This window comes from Nomascus leucogenys, chromosome 22a (genome assembly GCF_006542625.1).
Source record: "Nomascus leucogenys isolate Asia chromosome 22a, Asia_NLE_v1, whole genome shotgun sequence".
Classification (NCBI taxonomy): domain Eukaryota; kingdom Metazoa; phylum Chordata; class Mammalia; order Primates; family Hylobatidae; genus Nomascus; species Nomascus leucogenys.
The window spans coordinates 125,130,053-125,156,934 of NC_044402.1; the positions used below are offsets into that span (position 1 = coordinate 125,130,053).

Below are 26,882 nucleotides of genomic sequence, written 5' to 3' on the forward strand. Positions count from 1 at the left end.
CTGTTTTCCCCCTCACAGTGTAAACAAAGCCTCCAGGAAGTTTGAACTGGGCAGGTGGCAAAGCCGCTGTGGCCAAACTGCCTCTCTATATTCCTCTTCACTGGGCAGGGCATCTCGGAAAGAAAGGCAGCAGCCTGAGTCACGGGCTTGTAAATAAAACTCCCATCTCCCTGGGACAGAGCACCTGGGAAAAGGGGCAGCTATGGGCCCAGCTTCAGGAGAATTAAACGTTCCTGCTTGCCAGCTCTGAAGAAAGCAGTGGATCTCACAGCACGGCACTCCAGCTCTGCGAAGGGACAGACTGCCTCCTCAAGTGGGTCTGTGACCCCCATGCCTCCTGACAGGAGACACCTCCCAGCAGGGGTCAACAGACACCTCATACAGGAGAGCTCCGGCTGGCATCTGGCAGGTGCCCCTCTGGGACAAAGCTTCCAGAGGAAGGAGCAGGCAGCAGTCTTTGCTGTTCTGCAGCCTCCACTGGTGATACCTAGGCAAACAGGGTCTGGAGTGGACCTCCAGCAAACTGCAGCAGACCTGCAGAAGAGGGGCCTGATTGTTAGAAGGAAAACTAACAAACAGAAAGCAGTAACATTCAACATCAACAAAAAGAATGCCCATGCAAAAACCCCATCCAAAGGTCATCAGCATCAAAGATCAAAGGTAGATAAATCCATGAAGATGAGGAAAACCGAGTGCAAAAAAGATGAAAATTCCAAAAACCAGAATGCCTCTTCTCCTCCAAAGGATCAGAACTCCTCGCCAGCAAGGGCACAAAACTGGATGGAGAATGAGTTTGACAAATTGACAGAAGTAGGCTTCAGAAGGTGGGTAACAACAAACTCTTCTGAGCTAAAGGAGCATGTTCTAACCCAATGCAAAGAAGCTAAGAACCTGGATAAAAGGTTACAGGAACTGCTAACTAGAATAACCAGTTTAGAGAAGACCATAAATGACCTGATGGAGCTGAAAAACACAGCACGAGAACTTCGTGAAGCATACACAAGTATCAACAGCTGAATCGATCAAGCAGAAGAAAGGATATCAAAGACAGAAGATCAACTTAATGAAATAAAGCGTGAAGACAAGATTAGGGAAAAAAGAAGGAAAAGGACCAAACAAAGCCTCCAAGAAATATGGGACTATGTGAAAAGACCAAACCTACGTTTGACTGGTGTACCTGAAAGTGACAGGGAGAACTGAACCAACTTGGAAAACACACTTCAGGATATTAACCAGGAGAACTTCCCCAACCTAGCAAGACAGGCCAACATTCAAATTCAAGAAATACAGAGACCACCACAAAGATACTCCTCCAGAAGAGCAACCCCAAGACACATAATCATCAGATTCACCAAGGCTGAAATGAAGGAAAAAATGTTAAGGGCAGCCAGAAAGATCAGGTTACCCACAAAGGGAAGCCCATCAGACTAAGAGCAGATCTCTCTGCAGAAACCCTACAAGCCAGAAGAGAGTGGGGGGCCAATATTCAACAATCTTAAAGAGAAGAATGTTCGACCCAGAATATCATATCCAAACTAAGCTTCGTAAGTGAAGGAGAAATAAAATCCTTTACAGACAAGCAAATGCTGAGGGATTCTGTCACCACCAGGCCTGCCTTACAAGGGCTTCTGAAGGAAGCACTAAATATGGAAAAGAAAAATCGGTACCAGCCACTGCAAAAACATACAAAAATGTGAAGACTATCGACACTATGAAGAAACTGCAACAACTAATGGGCAAAATAACCAGCTAGCTTCATAATGACAGGATCAAATTCACACATAACAATATTAACCTTCAATGTAAAGGGGCTAAATGCCCCAATTAAAAGACACAGACTGGCAAATTGGATAAAGAGTCAAGGCCTATCAGTGTGCTGTATTCAGGAGACCCATCTCACATGCAAAGGCACACACAGGCTCAAAATAAAGGGATGGAGGAATATTTACCAAGCAAATAGAAAGCAAAAAAAAAAAAAAAAAAAAAAAAAAAAAAAAAGCAGGGGTTGCAATCCTAGTCTCTGATAAAAAAAGATAAAAAAAGACAAAGAAGGACATTACATAATGGTAAAGGGATCAATGCAACAAGAAAAGCTAACTATCCTAAATATATATGCACCCAATACAGGAGCACCCAGATTCATAAAGCAAATTCATAAAGTCTCTACAAAGAGACTCAGACTCCCACACAATAATAGGGGGAGACTTTAATACCCCACTGTCAATATTAGACAGATCAATGAGACAGAAAATTAACAAGGTCCTGAACTCAGCTCTGGACCAACAGACATCTATAGAGCTCTCCACCCCAAATCAACAGAATATATATTCTTCTCAGCACCATATCACACTTATTCTAATATTGACCACATAATGGGAAGTAAAACACTCCTCAGCAAATGCAAAAGAATGGCAATCATAAGTCTCTTAGACCACAGTGGAATCAAATTAGAACTCAGGATTAAGAAACTCACTCAAAACCGTACAACTACATGGAAACTGAACAACCTGTTCCTGAATGACTAGTGGGTAAATAACACAATGAAGGCAGAAATAAATACGTTATTTGAAACCAATGAGAACTAAGACACAATGTACCAGAATCTCTGGGACACGGCTAAAGCAGCGTGTAGAGGGAAATTTATAGCACTAATTGCCCACAGGAGAAAGCAGGAAAGATCTAAAATTGACACCCTAACATCACAATTAAAAGAACTAGACAATCAAGAGCAAACAAATTCAAAAGCTAGCAGAAGACAAATAACTAACATCAGAGCAGAACTGAAGGAGATAAGAGACACGGAAAACTCTTCAAAAAAAAAAAAAAAATCAATGAATCCAGGAACTGGTTTTTTTGAAAAGATTAACGAAATAGACAAGACTGTTAACCAGACTAATAAAGAAGAGAGAAGAATCTAATCACTACCGATCCCACAGAAATACAAACTACCATCAGAGAATACTATAAACACTTTAATGCAAATAAACTAGAAAATCTGGAAGAAATACATAAATTCCTGGACACATACACCCTCCCAAGACTACGCCAGGAAAAAGTCGAATCCCTGAATGGACCAATAACAAGTTCTGAAACTGAGGCAGTAATAGCCTACCAACCCAAAGAAGCCCAGGATCAGACGGATTCACAGTTGAATTCTACCAGAGGTACAAAGAGGAGCTGGTACCATTCCTTCTGAAACTATTCCAAACAACAGAAAAAGAGGGACTTCACCTTAACTCATTTTATGAGGCCAGCATCATCCTGATACCAAAACCTGGCAGAGACACAACAAAAAAAGAAAATTTCAGGCCATTATCCCTGAGGAACATCGATGTGAAAATCCTCAATAAAATACTGGCAAACCAAATCCAGCAGCACATCAAAAAGCTTATCCACCATAATCAAGTTGGCTTCATCCCTGGGATGCAAGGCTGCTTCAACATATGCAAATCAATAAACGTAATCCACCACATAAACAAAACCAATGAGAAAAACCACATGATTATCTCAATAGATGCAGAAAAGACCTTTGATAAAATTCAACACCCCTTGCTGCTAAGAACACTGAATAAACTAGGTATTGATGAACATATCTCAAAATAATAAGAGCTATCTATGACAAACCCATAGCCAATATCATACTGAATGAACAAAAGCTGGAAGCATTCCCTTTGAAAACCAGCACAAGACAAGGATGCCATCTCTTACCACTGCTATTCAACATAGGATTGCAAGTTCTGGCCAGGGCAATCAGGCAACAGAAAGAAATAAAGTATTCAAATAGGAAGAGAGGAAGTCAAATTGTCTCTGTTTGCAGATGACATAATTGTGTATTTGGAAAACCCCATCGTCTCAGCCCAAAAACTCTTTAAGCTGGTAAGCAACTTCAGCAAAGTCTCAGGATACAAAATCAATGTGCAGAAATCACAAGCATTCCTATACACCAATAACAAACAGCCAAATCATGAGTGAACTCCCGTTCACAATTACTACAAGGAGAATAAAATACCTAGGAATACAACTTACAAGTGACGTGAAGGATCTCTTCAAGGAGAACTACAAACCACTGCTCAAGGAAACAAGAGAGGACACAAACAAATGGAAAAACATTCCATGCTCATGGATAGGAAGAATCAATATTGTGAAAATGGCCATACTGCCCAAAGTAATTTACGGATTCAATGCTATTCCCATCAAGCTACCATTGACTTTCTTCACAGAAAGAGAAAAAACTACTCATAAGACCTAACACCACAAAAGCCCTAGAAGAAAACGTAGGCAATACCATTCAGGACATAGGCATGGGCAAAGACTTCATGACTAAAACACCAAAAGCAACTGCAACAAAAGCCAAAATTGACAAATGGGATCTAATTAAACTAAAGAGCTTCTGCACAGCAAGGAAACTATCATCAGAGTTAACAGGCAACCTACAGAATGGGAAAAAATTTTTGCAATCTATCCATCTGACAAAGCTCTAATATCCAGAATCTACAAGGAACTTAAACAAATTTACAAGAAAAAAAGAACCCCACCAAAAAGTGGACAAAGGATATGAACAGACACTTCTCAAAAGAAGACATTTGTGTGGCTAACAAACATGAACAAAAGCTCATCATCCCTGGTCATTACAGAAATGCAAATCAAAACCACAATGAGATACCATCTCATGCCATGTGATGCTGTGCTTCAGTGGTCACGCTCCTAGTCCGCTTTCATGTTCCATCCTGTACACCTGGCTCTGCCTTTTAGATGGCAGTAGCAAAATTAATGAAAGTACTAAAAGTCTCTGATATGCAGAAATAACGGCATAAACTGTCCTCTCTCTCTCCACCCCCCTCTCTCTGCCTCGGCTGCCAAACAGGGAAGGGCCCCCTGGCCGGTGGGGACAGGTGACTCACGTGACCTTATTAATCATTGGAGATGACTCACACTCCTTACCCTGCCCCTTTTGCCTTGTATCCAATAAGTAACAGCGCAGCCAGGCATTTGGGGCCCTACCGGTTTCTGCATCTTGGTGGTAGTGGTCCCCTGGGCACAGCTGTCTTTTATCTCTTTTGTCTTGTGTCTTTATTTCTACAGTCTCTCGTCTCCGCACAAGGGGAGAAAAACCACCGACCCTGCGGGGCTGGACCCTACAGGGTGATGGGTGCAGCGGACCACCATGGCACATGTATACCTATGTAACAAACCTGCACGTTCTGCACATACATCCCAGAACTCAAAAAAAAAAAGACATTTATCACATCCCAGACACCCACGAATACATTAGTTTGCTTCTGGACTCTCTTTTGTTCAAATGAGCTGTCTGTCTATGCATTTTAAATAATGTTAACTTGTATACTTTTTAATAACAGAGAATACAACTGGAATTTTCATAACACAAATAATGCTAAGATGGATACCCCATTTACCCTGATGTGATTATTACACACTATATGCTTGTATCAAAATATCTCACATATCCCATAAATATATACATGTACTATGTACCGATAAAAATTATAAATTAAAAAAAACGTGATATGGTATGTTTTGTTATTAGGACAAATTCCTTCCCCTTTCACTGAACTTTCCTACCCAAGACCCATCCCTTTTCAAAAGTAGTTTTGCCTAATCTTGTGCATTTTCTTGTCCAGATGAATTATGGAATCAGCTTGGCGAGTTTTATTTAAAAATATATATATTTTGGAAATTTCATTTTCGATTTCCTTGAATTTATAGGTGACTTTTAAAAACAGCACACTTATAACATGTAATTCTCCCATTTGGGTACATTTACCCTTTCATATTCTTTAGCTTTTACTGTCTTGGTATAAGTGACCTGTCTACACATTTCTTGTTAAAATGATTCCTGGGAAGGTTATGATTCTTAATAAAACATCCTTTTCTTCATGTAATTTACTGATTAATGCTGGTTTACAGAAAGGGTATCTTTTTTCCAACAAAACTCTTCTAAAGAAATGTTTTCTCACTGATGATCATGTATTACCAAATTGACAGTCATATTATCTACAGATTGACAATTTTTTCAATTTCTTCCTGATACTTATGAATTTCATTCCTTTCTTAGTATATTAGGACCTGCAGAGCAAGGCATAATAGCAGTAGCAAAGATAGGCATCTTCATCTTGTTCCCAAGTCTAACAGAAAGGTGTCTAGTATTTTCCTACTAACTACTATAATGATTTAGTTTGTCATCAGATACAATCTTATGGCATTAAGGGCATTCCATTCTAAGGTGGCGATGAGTCCCCCACTTTTATAAGGAATGAGGACTGACTTTTATCAAATACTTTTTGTTCATCTATAGAGATCAAATGGTTTTCTCCTTAAAATGGTTACTGGCAATTAGGCAACTGCTTATTTTTACAATTATTACAATATCTTGATAACGATCTTTTCAAAAAGTTTTCCTATGCTGACCCTTCTTTGTATTCTAGGGATAAATCCTTTTTGAACACAGTGCATTATTCTTTCAATACACTACTGAATATGACTTGCTAATACTGAGATTTATGCTTTCAGTGTATTAGGATCTAAGGAGCAAGGCAGAATGATGAATAACCTTCAGCTTTCTTTCTTTTGTATTTTCCTTGCTCAGTTTTAGCAAAAAAATTATGCTAGCCTCAGATATTTCCTGAGAGCAGTATGTCTATTTTGCTTGCTGAGTTCAAAGTTCACTAAACAGCCTTCAATTTTAACTTGCTAATTGTGTTATTCAAATTTCCTATATCCCCCTTTTCAACTCTGGTTAGTCAATAAATTTGTAAGGGATTTCCATGATTCTCAAGTTGTCTACTTCCCTTGTACTTTCATTTTCCTTTCTATATTGTGAAGTCATGTCACTAATGATTGCTATAAATTACTGATGAATATCAAATATTACTGTTTTCTATTTAAATTCTGACATTAATAGTGCTATTGTCCGTAGTTTTTAAATTTCAGATTCATTCTCATAAAATTATAAAAATTAAAGAACATTAACAAAAATATGTATTAATAGTTCTTATCCATACCTCTTTCAAAAACCCACTGCTAATTACTAAAGTCCATGGTACAGACTAACACTGTATATATTTCCTATTTTTAGCTGTTCTAAATCACAATAAACTTACCTTTATTCATTCAAAAAGAACACGAAAAGAAAAAACCTCAGCAGCAGTCTGACTACTACAGATTAAATATGACCCTACAAATTAATGCCATCTGTTGTAGCCAGCATCTATGACAGCACGTAATAACCCTGGTATATGTTAATCTTGTGTGGTCCTCTCACTATCAGGGCTGACTTGGGCAACCAAGAAAATGAGAAGTGACACTATGTGTCTTCCAGGGAAAGATCAAAAAGGCACTGCAGGTTCTGCCTGGGTCTTCTGGATTGCTCCCACTTGGGAAAACTCAGCCACCAAGATTTGAGGACAAAGAGCCACACGAAAAGGCCCATGTGGAGAGAAACTAAGGCCGCTTAACAACATCCAGAACAAATTTGCCCGCCATGTGAACCACCTTGGAAGTGTATTCTCCAGCTCCAGTCAAACCGTCAGATGACCAAAACTGCAGACAACATCTAAATGCAACCTCATGAACCCCAAGCCAGAACTACCCAACTGAGTATCTTCTCAATCCCTAACCCACAGAAACCATGAGAGACAATACATTGCTAGTGGTTGTTTTAAATCACTAAACTTTTGAAATTTGTCATGTGGCATTAAACAACACACCATCTTACTGAACTCATACAGAATATTCAAAAAAAAAAGTTTACCTTCCTTTAAATTATTATAATTAAATACTTTTAACTATCTCCACTGATTTGTGGAGGTGATTTCTTTAAAAAGGCTGGCTAATAAAACATTAGCAACAGACTGTAGAGAAACACGTGGTGTGAGTAAAGATACCTTTCTTGTGCCTTCTCACAATGCCCCAGATTTGAGGTGTCAGCAGCCAGCAGGCTTTGGAGCCATAGGCATGGCATTCTATATACACTACAATCAGTTTCTGCTTTGTGACTTAGCTAAAGACGGAAAACTTACAGATATTTTCCACTTAATTTTAACCTTCCATCTAATAACTGCTTATTAGCATCAATGATCCCAAGTCAGATGGGAAAGGGAAAAGCTTGAACCACTAAATTTTCCAGCAATTCCAATAACAGCTTTAAAAAATGAATTTGTATTTTTTATTATCCCATTATTTTTTACCAGGTCTTTATAAGCCAGGATTCTGAAAACCAACTCTAGCATTTACCAAGCAGCTAATTTTGTTTAAAATATTTTAACCATGAAGAGCTGCAGATTAAAAAATGACTACACAAAAACAGCTGTTAGAGATAATTTAATTCCACCTCTGTTTGAAAAGCCTAGGTTTGAGTAAGGTACTCAACGCTTGCTTAATCAATATTCTTGGGACTCAATCAAATATAACTTGCGCTTGAAAATCAAGGTTATAATAAAATAAAAATAAAAGTAAAAAAAATTCAAGGTTACTCCCTAGGTAAGACCCACATGGAAATCCGTAAGAAAAACCTCTCAATTTAGCCACTGAGCTACTCAAATACCTAGATTTCAAGCATTCTCTTTAAATATATCACATAAAAATGATGCTCTCTTAATTATACTAATTTCCGTACTCCCATATAAATGGGATACATAAATGGGAGTATGGACATGAATATTAAATAGGCCTAGAACTTGCTCTTAATTCCAAACACACTATGTTTTTTCTTGTGCTCACCTGTATATGAAAATTGGTTTTCAATTAAGTACAAATATGGAATTAATTTTAAGAGCCTTTCAAAATATTCATTCACTACCTCAAATTTAAACTTAATATGAATCACACGACCTTCATTTTAACCCCAAAACATCCTTTAAATGTACAGGAAAAGACTAATTGGATTTAATGTAATCAAATCATATTTTAATTGGGAGAAAAGGAAAAGGAAAAAAAAAGCATATTATAAAATTACTCTAACGAAAAAACATGGGTGCAAAGAGGAAAATGACTGCACTATCAAGACAGCATAAAATTGGCATAAAGACAGACATAGAAATCAATGAAACAGATCAGAGAGCATAAAAATAGACCCACCCATATATGATCAATTGATTTTTAAATAATGACAAGATAATTCAGTGGGGAAAAAAATAGTGCCTTCAACAAATGATGCTGGAACAAACAACTGACAGCGTGAGGGGAAATGTATCTTAATCCTTACCTTATACTATATAAAAAAATTAACCTAAAATTCATCGTAGACATACATGTAAAAGCTAAAATGACGAACTACTGAAAAAAAAAAAGTAAATCGTTACAATTTCAGGGTAGGCAATAATTTCTTAGGACTTAAAGCATGAACTACAAAAAGCAAAGTGATTAACTGGACTTTTTCAGTACTTTAAAACTCTGCTTTTCAAAAGACATCATTAAGAAAATGAAAAGGCAAGCAACAGACTGAATAAAATACTCAGAGCACATATATCTGATGAAGGACTTGTATCCAGAATTTATAAAGAACTTTTACAATGTAGTAAGAAAACAACCCAAAAAAGATACAAACACTTCACCAAACAAGATATATCAGTAGCATATTAACACATAAAAGATGGTCAACATCATCATCAAAAAAAAAAAAAAAAAAAAAAGAAAATTAAATCCAAAATGAGACACTATTACACACCAACTAAAGCGGCTCAAAATCTAAAGACTGAGGATGATGTGGGGCTGGACCATCTTGCACTGCTGGCAAATATGGAAAATGGTATAGTTGCTTTGGGATACAGTTTGGCAGTTTCTTAAAATGTTAAACATATAGCTCTACTTAGCCTAAATCCGGTATCAGTCCAAATGCCCATCAACAGGTGAACTGACAAAGGATTAAAGCATACAGACAACATGTACGATTCCATTTACATGAAAGTCTAAAAAAAACAAAACTAATTTATAGTGATATAAAGCAGGTCACTGGCTGCCTGGGGATGGAGGTGGTAGGAGGGAATGGACTGGCAAGGGGTACAAAGCAATTTTGGAGGTAATGCTCTGTATTTTTGGGCAATATTCTTGTGATGGTAGTTACAAAGGTGCACTCATTTAAAACTCATCAAATTGTCCACTTATGTAAGGTATGTTTTATATAAAAGTACTTCTATAAAGTTAATTTAAAAATAATAAGACATAACTCAATAAATGTATGATGTTCATACAGTTCCATGATCCATTTTATACAGTTTAATCTAAAAGTATCCAAAGAGACTCTCTAAAGGTTACTCAAATAAGAAAGACTCAAGTAACAAGTGAGAGTTAGAAACAACACAGTTAAAACGTATATAACCACAATCCATACCTCAAACGTGTATTTTTCTCTATTATTAAAGAGCATTAATATCGTCATCTGGAAAGTGGAAACTTGCAATATGTGCTTCCGTGTATTAGAGCCAGTTACTTGTGCACCTCCAACACCAACTTCAGATCCATCTTCCTGTTTCATTTTTTAAAAAATATAAACAAAGATACAATCATTTCCTGGTAACATTTATGTATGTATGTATGTACATATGTATGTTACAGGGTATCACTTTGTCATCCAGGCTGCAGTGCAGTGGCGCAAACACGGCTCACTGCAGCCTCAACCTCCTGGGCTCAAGCAATCCTCCTGCCTTAGCCTCCCGAGTAACTAGGACCATGTGTGTGCACCATCACGCCCAGCTAACTTTTGTATTTTTTGTAGAAACGGGGTTTTGCCACGTTGCCCATGCTGGTCTCAAACTAATGGGCTCCAGTGATTTGCCCGCATTGGGCTCATAAAGTGCTGAGATTATGGGCGTGAGCCACCACGCCTGACCAATTTTCTAGTAACTTTAACGGTATGTTTCAGAAATAGGTCCCATAATCTTCATCCTCCCCCAATAAAACTACATAACTTATTCATATAAAGGAAATCTATTTTTTAAAATGTGTGCACACACACACAAACAGTATTTAGGACTGTCCCTTGTCCTCCCATTGTGAACATTTTAATGTTATCTGAGCAAGTAACTAATCAATTCCCTGTATTTAATGCTAAAATTATTTTAATAGTACACTATGGGATGATAATAATAATAGACTTACAAAACACCACTACTGTTATACTACCACCAAAAGTAACAGGATTAGGTTTCTGTGTGACCTGATCACAGTAAGAGATCAAAAAATAGCATAGCATAGCATGGGGGCTGGGGGAGGACGGGGGAACTGCCATTCTCAAAGCCTATTCCTGCTTTATGATTTAAGGGATACAAAGTGAAACTCTCTAATTCTTCAATAATTAACATCTGCATATGTTTTAAAAATCTACTGATCTGCTTAATAAACTTTAAAAGAACATGATTATTTAGGGAAAAAAAACCCCTCTCTTTTAAAACAAAAGCAGGCAGTAATTAAAAGCTGAGTTCGTTAGTTTCCTTGTCCTTCCCACTTACACTTAAATATGTGTTGAATATTATTTAACTAAATTGTAAAGCACTATTTCCCATTTCAATTAAATATCAAAATTAGAATATTTTTATGGGCATTTTCAGCAATACTTAAACTGATGTTAACAGTGATTCATCATATCAAACTAGTAAAATTCTCATTAAAATCTAAAGCTTATTTGCCACCTAGATGACAATTTAGGTATATTTCTACAGTTTTTCTAGAAGACTTAATATTTTTTGAAGGCAAAAAATCCTGATTCATATCAAGTAACGAAAATAAATTATTACTCTAAATCTCACAATCTAGATATAAAAATATGATTGCTTTTTAAAAATGAAGGCAAATCACTGGTTTAATACTAATTTTTTAAATTAATAACATTTATATATCTAACAAATCTCAAATGTTAATTTTCCCAATCTTGATTTGTTAGAAATAAAGATTATAGGTGACAGAATTTTGAAAAGGGGCTCACGGCTTTGTATGCACTGAAATCAACTTACATTTTACTATTTTATGCAGTATTTTCTCAAACCTAATTTTATGAATAAAATATGTATTTATCCTAATGTTAAGTCCTTAGGGAAGACTATACTGGTGTAGTCTTCATATTTTCAAAGTTGCGGTTAGCAATGAGAGAACAGAAGTAATAAATCAAAGCTAGGATTTTTAACCTTTCTAACATGTGAGACAGGCAGAGAAACAGGAGAAGTAAGTAATTTACCCAAGTCAACATAAATCATACATCAGCTCTAATAGACTAACTTTAAGTTACTTAATACGTTCAAACTGTCAATATTTACCTTTTTAACTGGTCCATAAAATGTGGCATTGAGATCTGCAGAACCCATATGATGCTGGAGTGTGAGCTGTCGACCACTGTGTTTGGCTAAGTAGAACCTTCAGTAAATCAAACCAGGTTTTAGAAAATCAAACAAACTTACACATTTGAAATTACAAACTATAGGATAACATCCCTTAAACGTGTGTGTGTGTGTGTGTGTGTGTGTGTGTGTGTGTGTGTACTTTAAAACTTAAAAGGAAACTTTAGGAATCAAGTTCAGTTTCAACTTTCTATAGGCGAGATCTTGAGAAAGTCCTAAGTAACTCAGCTAGATATTAAATGACAAAGGAAGCACACTAAATAATTTCTACTGTATACTCTGCCCCAACCTACTGCTGCTCAGCCCTTGCTGTTCTTAAGACCACCTTTCTCCACGGTAACCCAATAATCAATTTGTTCTAAGCCAGTAGCAGACATCAACAGTACAAAATATACTCCTGTACCACAGTACAAAAAATACTCAATGCACTAATGCTGAACGAAGGGCATTTATAAAATATTCCTCTGGGAAAAGTTTATGTAACTTTCTTACATATTAAAATTATAAAGGATAAACTCTCCCTTAGTTTTTGTTGTTCAAAATTGATATTTTCTTGAATTTTTATATTTCTGTTTTTTGTCACTATCCACACCATATTTTTTCCAAAGCCTGAGCCACTCTGTGGTTCTTGCCCCAATATAACAATCATCCCTTCACTCTTAGAATTCCTTTTCCCTTGTCGTTTTGCCTTTCTACAGTTTATAAAAAATGAGGACTTTGGGGAGGGAAAAAACCCAACATTTCTGTGAACTCAAGAGACTATAAGCAGTGCCTAAACCAGTAGAATTAGGCAAGTAAAACTAGTTGGACAGCAGACATATCGTGAACTCTTGCAACAGGGTGTTATCTGTGTGCAAGTCTAAAGTGTTATACTGATTCCCTATTACAATAAGGATCATGCAGTTGACCAGGGTGAAGCAGGACTGTTCACAGGATTATGTGAATTGTGGTGGTGGAGACAGTATACAAGATTAATGGATTAAACACCTAGCTGCTTTCCTGGAAAACGGCCTATGTTCTGAAAGACAAATCTAGTTTTTATTTTTTTAATTTATGAAGCTACAAGTCAATAATATGCTAGTGCTTCTGGTTCAAAATGAAAGCAACTGGCTATGGTAATGTAGAGGAGACAGCTGGAATAGCACCAGAATGTTTGAGGCTTTTTAAGTTAAATTCTTAGTTACTTCGCCTTACAAAGATACATGTCAATATGCTGAATATTCAACAAAGATCCAGAATATGGGCTATTTAAAAATACATTATCTCCTGGATCAGCACCAAAAATATCTTTAGTTTCTGTACAACCCACGTCAAGTTTTTAAGTATAGGCAAGTCGAAATTATTTCTGATAAAAATCACAAACTCCACAGAAATCATTCAAGATATATTCAAACAACTTTCAAATACATTTTGACATCAAGGTCAGGCAATTCACCTGGAAGAACATCTTAATAAGTACCAATGAATTTTTTGTAGTAAGATGTTTGATGTCAACCTTTTATTATGGGAATATTTTACATCTCGTACAAAGGAGGCACTGGTACTTGGACACTTAAGACAATTACTAGAATCATTAAGACTAAGGTGAAGAATTTGTACAGTGCCTTCCACAATTTCAAAGAGGTCGTGACAGACACTTGTCCTCCTGGCAATATCAAATGCAGTTTCTTCCCAGTTGTTTTTTCAGATCCGGTTTGAGGTTAACAGTTCACCAGTAGATGTTCTAGAGTATCTCTGCTGTCTCTGATCCCCGCAGCAAGATGCAAGTGGGTCAAGAGGCCTTCTGTTTGGTCACTGATAACTAATCTACACCATGCTGAAGAAATAAAGAAGCCACTCTGGTATTATTCCACTTATAAACACTCTGCAGGGGTGTCCAGCTATCCACGGTCACTGCAAAAACATCTGCCCCTTGCGCAATCAGTTCAAAGACAATGTCTAAGTGTCCACCTTAGGCTGCTCAATGAAGGGGGTGATATACTCATCTTCATCCCTAGTGCTCACACGAGTGGTCTTTTCACAAAGCAGTCTCCACACTGGGTAAGCCAATTATTTTCAGCAGCCCAAAAAAGATATTTGCTTGGATCTTTCTCTGTTTTTTTCTTGCATATCACTCTTGTTTTTTTCATCTTGCTCCTCTTCCTCATCAAAACTGCCATCTCAGAGACTCTGAGTACTAGTGGGAATAAGGTATCCATGTATTTCTAACAATTAGAGTTAGTTGAAGTGTTCAGAAAAGTCCAAGGAATTCTCTGGGTCTAGTTTTCCATCATCACTTACTCTTTTTCCATTTTTACTACTGCTCTAAATAAAGGGCATTTCAAATGCCAGCATATAAACAATCTTTCTAGAGATAAATTATGCCTGCTTTACTTTACTCATCAAGATCCTATAGAGGGGAAAACTGCTGCATGCCAGGCTAAATGCTCCTTTTGAACACGAGGTAATAAATGGAAGACATTCATCCTCAATTACGGATACTAATGTTCAAATTCATTTTTAATTTTGAACACTTATTTGTACATAGTGATACAAAGTCCGATTTTGATTTACCTTCTGAATATCTCAAAAGCATGTCTTGGTGCTGGTGGGATGTTGCACTTTGGCGTGGCTGACTGAGTGGGCCAATATCCTGTCGTGAGCACCCGGACTGTAAGATCAACACCACCTAAAGATACCTATGTAAAACAGAAAGAGATATTCCCCTCAAAATTAACTAGGATTTGCTTTCTCTTCTGTTTAGACATTGTGTTAGATTTACCAAAGCAGTTAGCTCCATGTCTAATATCTAATTAAAAAAAACAAACAAACAGATTTTCTTTTTTTTTTTTTTGAGACAGAGTTTCGCTTGTTGCCCAGGCTGGAATGCAATGGCATGATCTCAGCTCACTGCAACCTCCACCTCCCAGGTTCAAACGATTCTCCTGCCTCAGCTTCCCGAGCAGCTGGGATTACAGGCATGCCCACCACGCCTGGCTGATTTTGTATTTTTAGTAGAGACGGGGTTTCTCCATGTTGGTCAGGCTGGTCTCGAACTCCTGACCTCAGATGATCTGCCCGTCTCAGCCTCCCAAAGTGCTGGGATTATAGGCATGAGCCATCGCACCTGGCAAAAAAACAGATTTTCTTAAAGGTTAGACCCACCCAGTGTTTCCCAAATTTTAACTACATGGCAAATAGCTGTAATTATTTTTTATGATGTTAATTTAAAAACACTGACCAAAGAATAGTTTATGGCACATAAATCAAGTCTTACTGTTATCATTGAGAACTGAAAAGTTTGGGCCTTTTTAAATAAAAGGTCAAGGGGGTCAATTACATCATTTTAGAGAAAATTCTAGCATATCCTTCATCTCAGTTTTAAAATATTTTTACTATCTTAATACATATTTCTAATATTCCAGCACCTATTTCAACTACAGTTAATTAAAACTTTTATGTTTTAACATGTAGCTCACATTCTAACAACCTCTGCATAAGACACTATAGATCCACTGCTACACAGCAGGTGCTCTATAAATAGCTGTACAATGAATAACTACTACTATGCTAGTATCAACTGTCACAATTATTTTCTTCCTTTAAACAAATTAAATTTTTATGTAAACAAGGCACAACAAAAACTCTTAAAGATTAAATATTATTTCTATTATTGATACTCAGAATGCGTTATAAACCATCATTCCATTTTTATCTTACCTCAATGATTTAGTAATATAAATTTTTAAGGGGATGAATCAGATTTTATGAATATCAAGAAGCATTCTACACTCAGATTTCTTCACAAGTATCCACTAAATGATTACTTAACTTTAAGGAAACTGAAAATAAACTTAGATGATGCACAGAAGAGAGGATCATAGAGGAGACTCTTAGATGGTGTACTGGGGAAGGTGGAGAACTGTTTATACATTCGCAAGTTGGTTAGGGGAAGGGAGGGTCACAAAGTGGTCAGTCCATCCATCCCATATCAATATGCATGGGATCTACCCCAATCTTCCCTATAGCTTTCAATGTGTAAGATTAGTGGAAGAAAAAAATTAAAAAACTTACTAGAGCAAACGAAAAATACAAGAAAATATATCAATATATCAGATTTAATTACAAATCCCTAAACACTCTAAAAATAAAAATCCAGGATAATTACACTACTATTTCCTGTCCACCCGAAATTTCTGTCATGGACTTGCATCTTTCCTCCTCTCAGCTCTTCTCCACTATAAACACTGATATTTATAAAGCAAATCATACAACTATCTACATTAGAGTCAGAATGTTTTCATAGAAATGAATGGTTATTCTACAGAACTAGGTATTTTCACATATCTGGTTTGCAAGACTATGAGACCAGTAGAAGTGACGATCTCATATTTAGATAACAAAGGAAAAGACTCACAAATCTGTTACATGGTTGTGACACATTTTAACCATAAAGTAGTACATGGTGATTTTAAAAATTTAAAAACTGTAGAATTCTCTAAACTTAAGGTTAAGTTGAAAATCAGAGTAAAAAATGCAACTAAATTCTGAATTTCATTAAATGCTCACAAAACCCCCATCAGACTCCAAAGCCAAAGAAGTTCCAGCTCACCACCTTTGGGGAGTTATACCAAACACATTTATAATACATTAATTTCTGTGTTTTTATAGTCTCACTTCACCTGCTACGCACCCTTAGGATGTAAGTCCCATTTAAGCTAAACTTACAGAGGAGAATGATAGTAGTGAGGTATAGGAAGGTCAGGTGACTATCCCAAGATGACACAATCTTGGGGTAAAGTGAAAAGAAGAGTACTGAAACTTAGTAAACTTCTGTTAAGCCCAGTACTCTTTCCACAATTTATAATAGATTTGTATTATCTTTATTAACAACAGAATAATTCTCTTTATTAAACTGTCAGTGTATTCCTTCAAGTGGGAAGAAACAACTAAATTTTAAAAGAATAAAAAGTTTTAACATAAACACAGAAAAAGAGGCAATGTGAAGGAAAATAATTTTAAGTACTCACAGATAAAGCACATGTTGTCACTAATGACATTTATAGAAACAACTGTCATCTGCTAAGTGGATGAAAATACCCATTACAAAAGACTTTACATGAATATCTAAGTAGAAATTAATGCAGAATCTTACACCAGTTGCCTGTAGATGTTGCCTGAATTCATCCATCGTTGTGTTTGAGATGCTCATATCCCTAAACATTCCTTCCAGTTTTGACGTGAACTGGCATCCACATTCAGTCTGTGGAGGAAAAACACAAATAAACACAAATAAATGGTAGATTTTTCTATGAGAAAGTACAGAAAGAAATAAATTATTTCATGTTATTGCTATCCCTGATAACCTTCTTGTAAATTTTTCCAATAGTTGCTCTATGCCGTGGTTACCAAACTTTAGGATTTTAAAATGCAAATTCCCAGATTCTTTCAGAGATTCCAATATATCCCCATGAAAGGCAGGACCCAGAACTCTGTTTTTAACTAGCATCTCAGGTGATTCAGGTGCAAGTATTCTATGGACCACAGTTTGCGAAAAAGAACTACATGGCATAGCCTCTTTATTGTTTCCCTTTTACTAATCCTCCCTTCCAGGCCTCCATGAATGTATCCTGACACACCAACAGAAATTCCAGCAAACTCTGAATGTCCCTGAACTTGAACAAATGCTAGTGTAGTCTGTGTTCTTCTCCAAAACAATCTACCTTTATTTCTAGAAATAAACACTTAATAATCAACCAAATAATTTCCAATCACATGTTGTCAGTACACAATCATGATAAACCTCAGTTAGGTGCACTCTATTCCATCTAAAACACACCTTACCTTTAACTTAGATATCATGTTTTTTTCAGAGTCATCAGAAACACTTTTATTTGTGAGAAGTCTCCTTGCCAAGTGTTGTTTATAGTAACGTTCAAATACATCTTTTTCTTGCATAAACCTAAAAAGGACCATTGCTTTATCCAGTATTGTTTCTACTTCTTGTTCTGTTAGCTGCAAAATTAAGACGATGTAACAATTATACAATTTTAGTTCTACAAAAGTAGTACTACGGTTCATTTACAGCTTAAAAACACTATTGTTTGAAAACATAGATATCTGGTTGACATACATCAGAAAAAGGGATACGGTTTGAGAAAGTGTCTCCTACTTCACACAATAGCATCATTCTTACATTCTCATTTAGTGCATCATGAATGAGGGGTTGGAGTGGAATTCTATTCCACAGAGGGCTACCACTGAATTGGAGGCATAAGGTAATATAGCGCTGGGTTAAGGGATGACTGAGAACAGATGAAATGAAATTTTAGTCACAGAGATTATTTTATGAAGCCTTTGCATATGCAGGCAAAAACTTACACAGCCAAAAGACGGAATTTTTCATTTAAGCTCACTGAAAGCCTAAACTGTGCAAACAAAAGGCAATAATTTGTTATAATCCAAACAGTAAAAAGGCCATTGCCCTTACTTTTTTTTCTTTCTATTTTTTTTTTCTTTTGAGATGGAGTTTCACTCGTTGCCCAGGCTGGAGTGCAATAGCGCCATCTCGGCTCACTGCAACCTCTGTTTCCCAGGTTCAAGTGATTCTCCTGCCTCAGCCTCCCGAGTAGCTGGGTTTACAGACATGTACCACCACACCCGGCTAATTTTGAATTTTTAGTAGAGATGGGGTTTCTCCATATTGGTCAGGCTGGTCTTGAACTCCCGACCTCATGTGATCCGCCGCCTTGGCCTCCCAAAGTGCTGGGTTTACAAGCGTGAGCCACTGTGCCCGGCTGCCCTTACTTTTAAATGAGGGCAAAAGGATTCTGTGGCAGGTTGTACTAACATATTTGAAAAATGGAAGACCAAATGAATGCATAAATTAATACACCTTTCTATTCTGTGCATCATTAGTGATTTTGTTTCCTTATTGCAGCTACTGCCTGTAAAACCTGTGACATGTTGCTTTTCCCTTTGGTGTCACAAATTCCAAAACGAAGTCAAAAGAGACCAATTCAGATGTGAGCATGTTTTATGCTTCAGTTGATTTTCTATGCTGTCGTGAGCTCCTCATGTTACAGAGATATCATATATCACAAAGGCTTGAAACTGAGCTACACCAACTATTTTCTGAGATCTACTCTATCTATGCCTTAACATTCTTGGCATCCAATTATTGTTTGACATATAACCTCCAGAACCAGATGAGAGCAAACAACACTCTGTACTAGAAAGTTTTCTAGTTCTTTAGCTTCAGCATGCCTAATTCTCAGTCATAAACATGACTGTTTACCAACTACAGCTGTGTAGTTGTTCAGTTTTTTTTTTTTTGAGACGGAGTTTCGCTACTGTTGCCCCGGCTGGAGTGCAGTGGTGCCATCTCGGCTCACTGTAACCTCCGCCTCCTGGGTTCAAGTGATTTTCCTGCCTCAGCCTCCTGAGTAGCTGGGATTACAGGCATCCACCGCCACACCCAGCTAATTTTGTATTTTTAGTAGAGATGGGGTTTCACTAAGTTGGTCAGGCTGGTCTCAAACTCCCGATCGCAGGTGATCTGCCCACCTCAGCCTCCCAAAGTGCTGGGATTACAGGCATAAGCCACCACACCTGGACAGTTGTTCAGTTTTTTTGAGACAAGGTCTTGCTCTGTCGCCCAGGGTAGAGTGCAGTCATGCAATCATAGCTCACTGCAGCCTTGAACTCCTGAGCTCAAGTGATCCTCTGCCTCAGCTTCTGGTACAACAGGGGTATACCACTGTGCGCCACTAATTTTTTTCTTTTTTTGTAGAGATGGAGTCTCACTATGTTAACAAGGCTAATTTCAAACTCCTGGCCTCAAGAGATCCTCCTGCCTTGGCCTCCCCAAATGCTGGAATTATAGGCATGAGCCACCAAGCCCATCCAGTTGCTTGTTTTTGAAGCCAATTACACATTGAGTGAAATGTCTAACTACTTTTGAGCATGTCAAGTATTTCAAGCAATATTTTTTAACAGACCATGGCACACATTTAAGCACAGCAATGGGTCATGCTTAATTTTTATCTGTGAAATGTCCTAATTTTACATATAATTTTATATCTTTAAATAAAATTAAATGTTATTTTCAAATGCATTACTACTTACCCCTTTGACTCCCTTTTTCAGCTTATCATCAATAAATAATGAGAGGTATTCAGGAGACCTGGAGTTGAGGTTGAGAAAATACTCAAAGTCACCCGCAATAGTTTGTTTAAAGAGCCGGTCATTGTTGAATGATTCCAGAAGGAAGCGATCGAACCTACTCTTCAGATCCAATAAGCCCTTAGAAATAAAAACAAAATTTAGGACACATTATAATAATTTTTCCATAAATAATACACTTATGACCATGTATGTATATCTTAACTTTGCTGGTAATAAACATGTATATTGATTTTTAAACTTGTAGTTTTGATATTATTTTCAAGCCTATATCTAAGCCTCTATTAAAAATGTCAATGAGAGAAGTATTATAACTTCCACATATGTATTAATACAATGCAAACGAACCAAAGAACCTCCTCACTGTTTCTCATTCTCCTGTCTTGATGGAATGGGTTAGCCAGGGAAAAAAATTAGCTTAAAAAATGTACCAAAAAAAGCTGATTATATTAAAACACAAAACATGGCACATAATTTATTCATAGTACTCCTTGAAAACAAAATATTTTCAAACAAAAAATATTTAAACCAGTTGTTTTTTCCAATATACTACAGTATACAAACACTAAGGCATACCAAAGAACCTCACATTCACGATTGAGGCTATTTAAACAAGGTCTTCATCAAAGAAGTTAAATGAAAAGTAGCAGTTGAATTTTAGCTCCCTGATACAAATACGCACACCTTGCAAAATCCTAAAATATGTAGGATAATTACAGATATTAATTTACTGCTGGGACAATTAAGTTGAAAGTACACAATACACAGCACGGTAAAAGTGGCCTTTTTAGCACTTGTCAAAATGCCTTTATCATAAACGCAGAGAATCTTCTGGGTTTACTTACCTGGATATAGTCAACAGGATTCTTTCCTTCTCCTTCTTCAGAAACAAGAGCTTTACCTTGCTCCCTCAAATAGGAACTCATACACTCACACATTGTTTTCAAACCATTTGGCACACGACTAAATAACTTGTACATGCAACCAAGGTCTACAAATCAGAAAACACAAATTGGCTACATTAAAGATTAAAGAAAAAAACACGAATCTCTGTTCATGCTATAATACTTAGAAAGGCTAATTTCTCCATTACCCCCATTTGCTGACCACACGACTATTAAAAATATACATATATTGAAATGAAAACATGAAAAAGTAGGCTAGTTAATGGTTATTATTGTAATTTATAAAACACAACTTTTAGATGAGATGCTTTGAAAGCATCAATTAAATGTCCTAGCAAATTTAAATTTACATGGAAGAAGAGATGCCAGAAACCATAATAAACAAGTAATGTCACAAAAACATGGCAACTGCAGTTTTGAGTTCATAAATACTTTATCCTACATAACTCTAATGCAAACCTAATGACACTACAAAACGTCTACAAAAAGGGTCACTAATTAAGAGATAATTGGTAGTCCCTGTAATGAGGAAGAAATTTTAAAACCAATTTAAGTCTTATGGGTATTTCCAAAGGTTTAACTGATAATCATGAAAGCAAATCAAATGAACTATACTAGGATTTACTTCATTACACCTCAGGTAAAGTTTTTATGAAATGTATAATATAAACACCACTTCTTAAATATTTTCCTGAGAGCAATCCCTAATGTTTCCCAGGTGGCATCCTAAGCCAATATCTGTACTTCAAAATTTGGTCTATCTCACTATACTTTTTAAATTTAGAATGAAAACTCTGGATCCTATCCATTTTTTAATATCATTTTTCACAAGACTAAAATACAGATTTTAAAATACAGTTTTCCCATATGTCTAGTGTTTCTTTGCAATAACAACTTACTGGGAGAACACAGTGTCAGAACTTTACAATAATTTTAAAAGTTTTACAATCAATAACTTTTTAAAATGGAGTTAAGAGTTTCTAGATCAGAGGCTGACCAATGTTTTTTCTGTAAAGTATCAGATAATAAATATTTTAAAATGTGAGCCATAGAGCTCTGACTCTACTCTGACACTGTAGCAAGAAAGTAGCCACAGAAAATACATAAATTAATCAGTGTGACTATGTTTCAAATAAAACTTCATGGACACTGAAAGTTTATATAAATTTTCATGTGCAATTAAATACTTTTGATTTTTTTTTTTTTTTTAACCAAACTGGTAGTGCACCAGACAGGCCCTAATTTGCCTACCTTGGTCTACAGTTCTAAGAGTAGTTTAGAGCTTAAACTAAAGTTGCATGTATTTTAAAAATAATTCGAAGCAAGATTTACAAAGTTTCACTAAACTTTATTTCAGTGACTTTCAGCAGCAAATTTTAGTTTCCATTAATAATATATGCCCATAGTAACCCACACATGGCAATTTTATAGCTTCTCACATACTTACCATAAATTACAACCAAGTTACCCATATTTAGAACAGGTATTACAAATGCAACAACAATTTATGGACACATACTACAGTAAATGTGGCACACCAAATACTTCTAACAAAATGGTTCACAACTTGTCTATTTCACTCCTATGTTGTTGTAAGTTTTGCTTAGATATTACATGTTGTGTATTTAGTTGTACATAAATTACTTCAATTTCATTGTATTTAAATGTTGGGGTAAAGGGAATGTAAAAGTAAATGAAAATAATCTGGCATTCAAAAATTAAATATCATTATTTCTATATACACTTCATAAAATAATAAGATACTGGCGGGACACAGTGGCTCACACCTGTAATCCCAACACTTTGGGAGGCTGAGACGGGTGGATCACAAGGTCAGGTGATCGAGACCATCCTGGCTAACATGGTGAAACCCCATCTCTACTAAAAATACAAAAAATTAGCCGGGCGTGGTGGCGGGCGCCTGTAGTCCCAGCTACTCGTGAGGCTGAGGCAGGAGAATGGCATGAACCTGGGAGGCAGAGCTTGCAGTGAGCCGAGATCCTGCCACTGCACTCCAGCCTGGGCAACAGAGCGAGACTTCGTCTCAAAAAAAAAAAAAGATACCATTTGAACTTAATTTCACAGTGCTACCTGCATCTAATAACCAATCCAATTTATCCTCCATTCACAGTGAGAAAACTGTTTTTCGTTTTCTAATTTATGAGAATTTGGCTTCATAATGGTGAAGTTGCCTCTGCTATATTCTCAACAAGAGCAACATTTTTTCCAAGAGCAGGGCCCACCACAATTAAGACATTTTGCCACTAGGTTTCTAGTGGAAGCTCAGAAAAATTAACCCCCCCCACCTTTTTTTTCTTAAGACAGATCTCCCTCTGTAGCCCAGGCTGGAGTGCAGTGGCGTAACCTTGGCTCACTGCAGTTTTGACCTCCCAGGCCAGATCAAATGATCCTCTCACCTCAACCTCCCAAGTGGCTGGGACTATAGGCATGTGCCATCATGCCCAGCTAATTTTTGTATTTTTCATAGAGACAGGATTTCACCAATTTGCCCAGGCTGGTCTTGAACTCCTGAGCTCAAGTGATCCACCCGCTTCAGCCTCCCAAAAGTACTGAGATTACAGGCGTTTGCCACCCTGCCTGGACAAAAACAGGATTTTAAAATTTAACTTAGAATCACAGATAGCTACTGTGTTGTTGGAAACCTAAGGTACTAAATAAAGGAGAACTCTGGTGAGTACTGTTATGGTATTCCTTCATTCACGTAAGTGCTCGCCATGATAGGCATACCTGACACCTTTTACATACATCTCCACACAGGTTACAGAGATGCTGTATTTCAGGTATGCCCAACAACCTCTCCATCAAACATTTCCTAGCCCCTAAGGTAGGTAAGAAAGCATTCATTCAATACCTAAACAGTACGTTACATAATTTATCAATACTCATTTTGTTTAAGCAGGGCAAATGCTTTGCATAAAGTCCTAGTCTACCAGAGACCATTTAGAGAAGGGTCATCGAATTAGAACCCGTGGGGCAAATACAGCCTGCCATCTATTTATGTACAGCTCATGAACTAAGTATGGTTTTCACATTTTTAATGGCTGAGGAAAAACTGTAAAGAATACTATTTAGTGACACATAAAAATTACATGAAATTCAAGTTTCAGGGCCCATAAATAAGGTCTTATAGAAACACAGTTAGGATTATTCATTTGTTATTGTCTAGGACTATTTTCTCACTGTGACTGCATGGCTCACAAGCCATTTTATTCAACAACAAAAAAGCTTGCCAACCCCGGACTTGGAACTCAATTTTAGAAAACACAGCAAACATACTAGATGACTTCTGATTTTTTTTTTTTTTTTTTTTGCTTTTACAAAAAAGGTTTAACTGAAGCGTCTTTTAAAAAGGAAGTCTCTCTAGTTTTTTTTTTTTTTTTGAAAATTACATATAACTTTTCAGGGATTTCTCATATATATAAACATTTAACAATTTTAAAACACAAGGTAAGGATTCCACTAGAGATAAACATGGCTCAACTTCCCACCAGCTTTCGTTTTCCTTTCTCTTGTATCCTCCTTCTCTTTATAATTCTCCTTTAAAAAACTTTTTTCATTCCCTACATAGCTCATGACCCCAACAGGCAGTATGTATTTCTTTTACTAAAAAGAAGTGGATAAAATATTGCTTAGATTTCATCTAGGAAACGGGAGAACAAAGGACCATGTCTTTTTTATTTCCTAATACCTTATCAGTAGTAAAGGCAAAGTTTTTTTTTTTTTTTTTTTTTTTTTTGAGAAGGAGTCTCGCTCTTTCACCCAGGCTGGAGTGCAGTGGCGCGATCTCGGCTCACTGCAGGCTCCGTCCCCTGGGGTTCACGCCATTCTCCTGCCTCAGCCTCCCGCGTAGCTGGGACTACAGGCGCCCGCCACCTCACCCGGCTAATTTTTTTGTATTTTTTAGTAGAGACGGGGTTTCACCGTGTTAGCCAGGATGGTCTCGATCTCCTGACCTGACCTCGTGATCCGCCCGCCTCGGCCTCCCAAAGTGCTGTGATTACAGGCGTGAGCCACCGCGCCCGGCCAAGGCAAAGTTTTAAAACAAAGCATCAGAAACTAAGAATAGAGGATATGGTTATTGTTCTTTTAACTTGTGATTTCTTCTAGGATACTTGTCACAATTTTTTTTTTTTACCCCAGGAAAATAAATAGCTATAAAAAACAAATGTTAGTTATCTCAAAAATGTTCTTTACTTTTATGCACTCCTCCTTCCTCCTTTTCCATTCTGTAACTTCAGTGTTCCCCAAACCAATCTAATTTATCTAAGTATGTCAATATGGAAGACACAGGTATTTTTGCATTTTCAGCACCCTGTCACAACTAAATCCCAAATGAAAGTCTACAAAAATCTTAAGGTGGAAACTTAAGTTTTAAGAGAATCACAAAACCCCAAGAGAGTATGTAGGACTAAAGACAGCCCACACCCTTTGGTATACAGCAAGTACAGGAATGAATGAGGAGCTCACTGGGCTCACCAATACTATTACACCTTTTATCTTCTGGATTAAGAGAAATGTAAAATGAGACTTAAAGACAGGAAATGCTCAATTCATTAGAAATATCTAAAATCTTCATTAGTAAGACAGAATCAAGCTTGGAAATCCCATCAAAGTTAACAATGGAGACAAATTAACAATACACACCACAACTTCTTGAAAGCTGATATTATCTGCTTTAATTGTAGGAAAATTTAAAAAATATCGATAAGGCAGAAAAAGGATTTAATTATTTTTCAATCGGTAACACTTACCTTCTGTCTTTCCATTTTTCAACATATGTACTAGCCCAGAATTCTCCATTTCAACTATAGTCTTCATGTGCTTGGAAATGAGTTCCCTTTCAACCACCTTTACAATTGGTTCTTCTGTTGATTTGTCAAGGCAGTGCATCACTCGTTCTATTTCTTCATTAATTCTAGCTTCTACTTTCTTTATATATACTGAAGCACTGTTTTCTGCTAAAAATTTCTGGCTTTCCATCTGCAATTTAAAAAAACATATTTTTTTTAACATAGAAGAAAAGTGTGTTTTTGCTTTTAGCTGGGTTTCTACAGTGTTTATAATAAATCAGCCTAAATAAAATAAGTACTATTAGCATTTTGTGTAATTTCTCATTACACAAAAGATTGATATAGTCTGAATTATATCCTTTAAAGCCTTTGGTATTTACGTAATACTAAATTAAAACATAATCTGTAAGCAATGTTTTTCAAACTGTGCCAATGTACTCCAAAAAACAGCAGAAAAAGTAAATACACACCAGTGAGGGTCAAAAGTTTAGAAGCATCTGACTCCAAAATACAGTGGGACGCTCTTTTTTTTTTTTTTTTTGAGACGGAGTCTTGCTCTGTCGCCCAGGCTGGAGTGCAGTGGCGTGATCTCGGCTGACTACAAGCTCCGCCTCCTGGGTTCATGCCATTCTCCTGCCTCAGCCTCTCCGAGTAGCTGG

General features: G+C 36.7%; 1 protein-coding gene and 1 pseudogene across 1 annotated transcript in view; both read right to left on the reverse strand.

The window, feature by feature from the left end:
* The window catches only part of CUL3 (cullin 3), a 113,722-nt gene that overhangs the window by 11,529 nt on the left and 75,311 nt on the right, over positions 1–26,882 (reverse strand). The window contains exons 6-13 of the mRNA XM_030802796.1: positions 26,185–26,413; positions 21,353–21,498; positions 20,451–20,627; positions 18,168–18,338; positions 17,479–17,586; positions 14,898–15,022; positions 12,264–12,360; positions 10,346–10,480 (exon numbers count right to left, since the gene is read on the reverse strand). Coding sequence (XP_030658656.1) covers positions 10,346–10,480; positions 12,264–12,360; positions 14,898–15,022; positions 17,479–17,586; positions 18,168–18,338; positions 20,451–20,627; positions 21,353–21,498; positions 26,185–26,413 — 1,188 coding nt within the window. The remainder of the gene's footprint in view (positions 1–10,345; positions 10,481–12,263; positions 12,361–14,897; positions 15,023–17,478; positions 17,587–18,167; positions 18,339–20,450; positions 20,628–21,352; positions 21,499–26,184; positions 26,414–26,882) is intronic.
* LOC105739468 lies at positions 13,924–14,809 on the reverse strand (annotated as a pseudogene).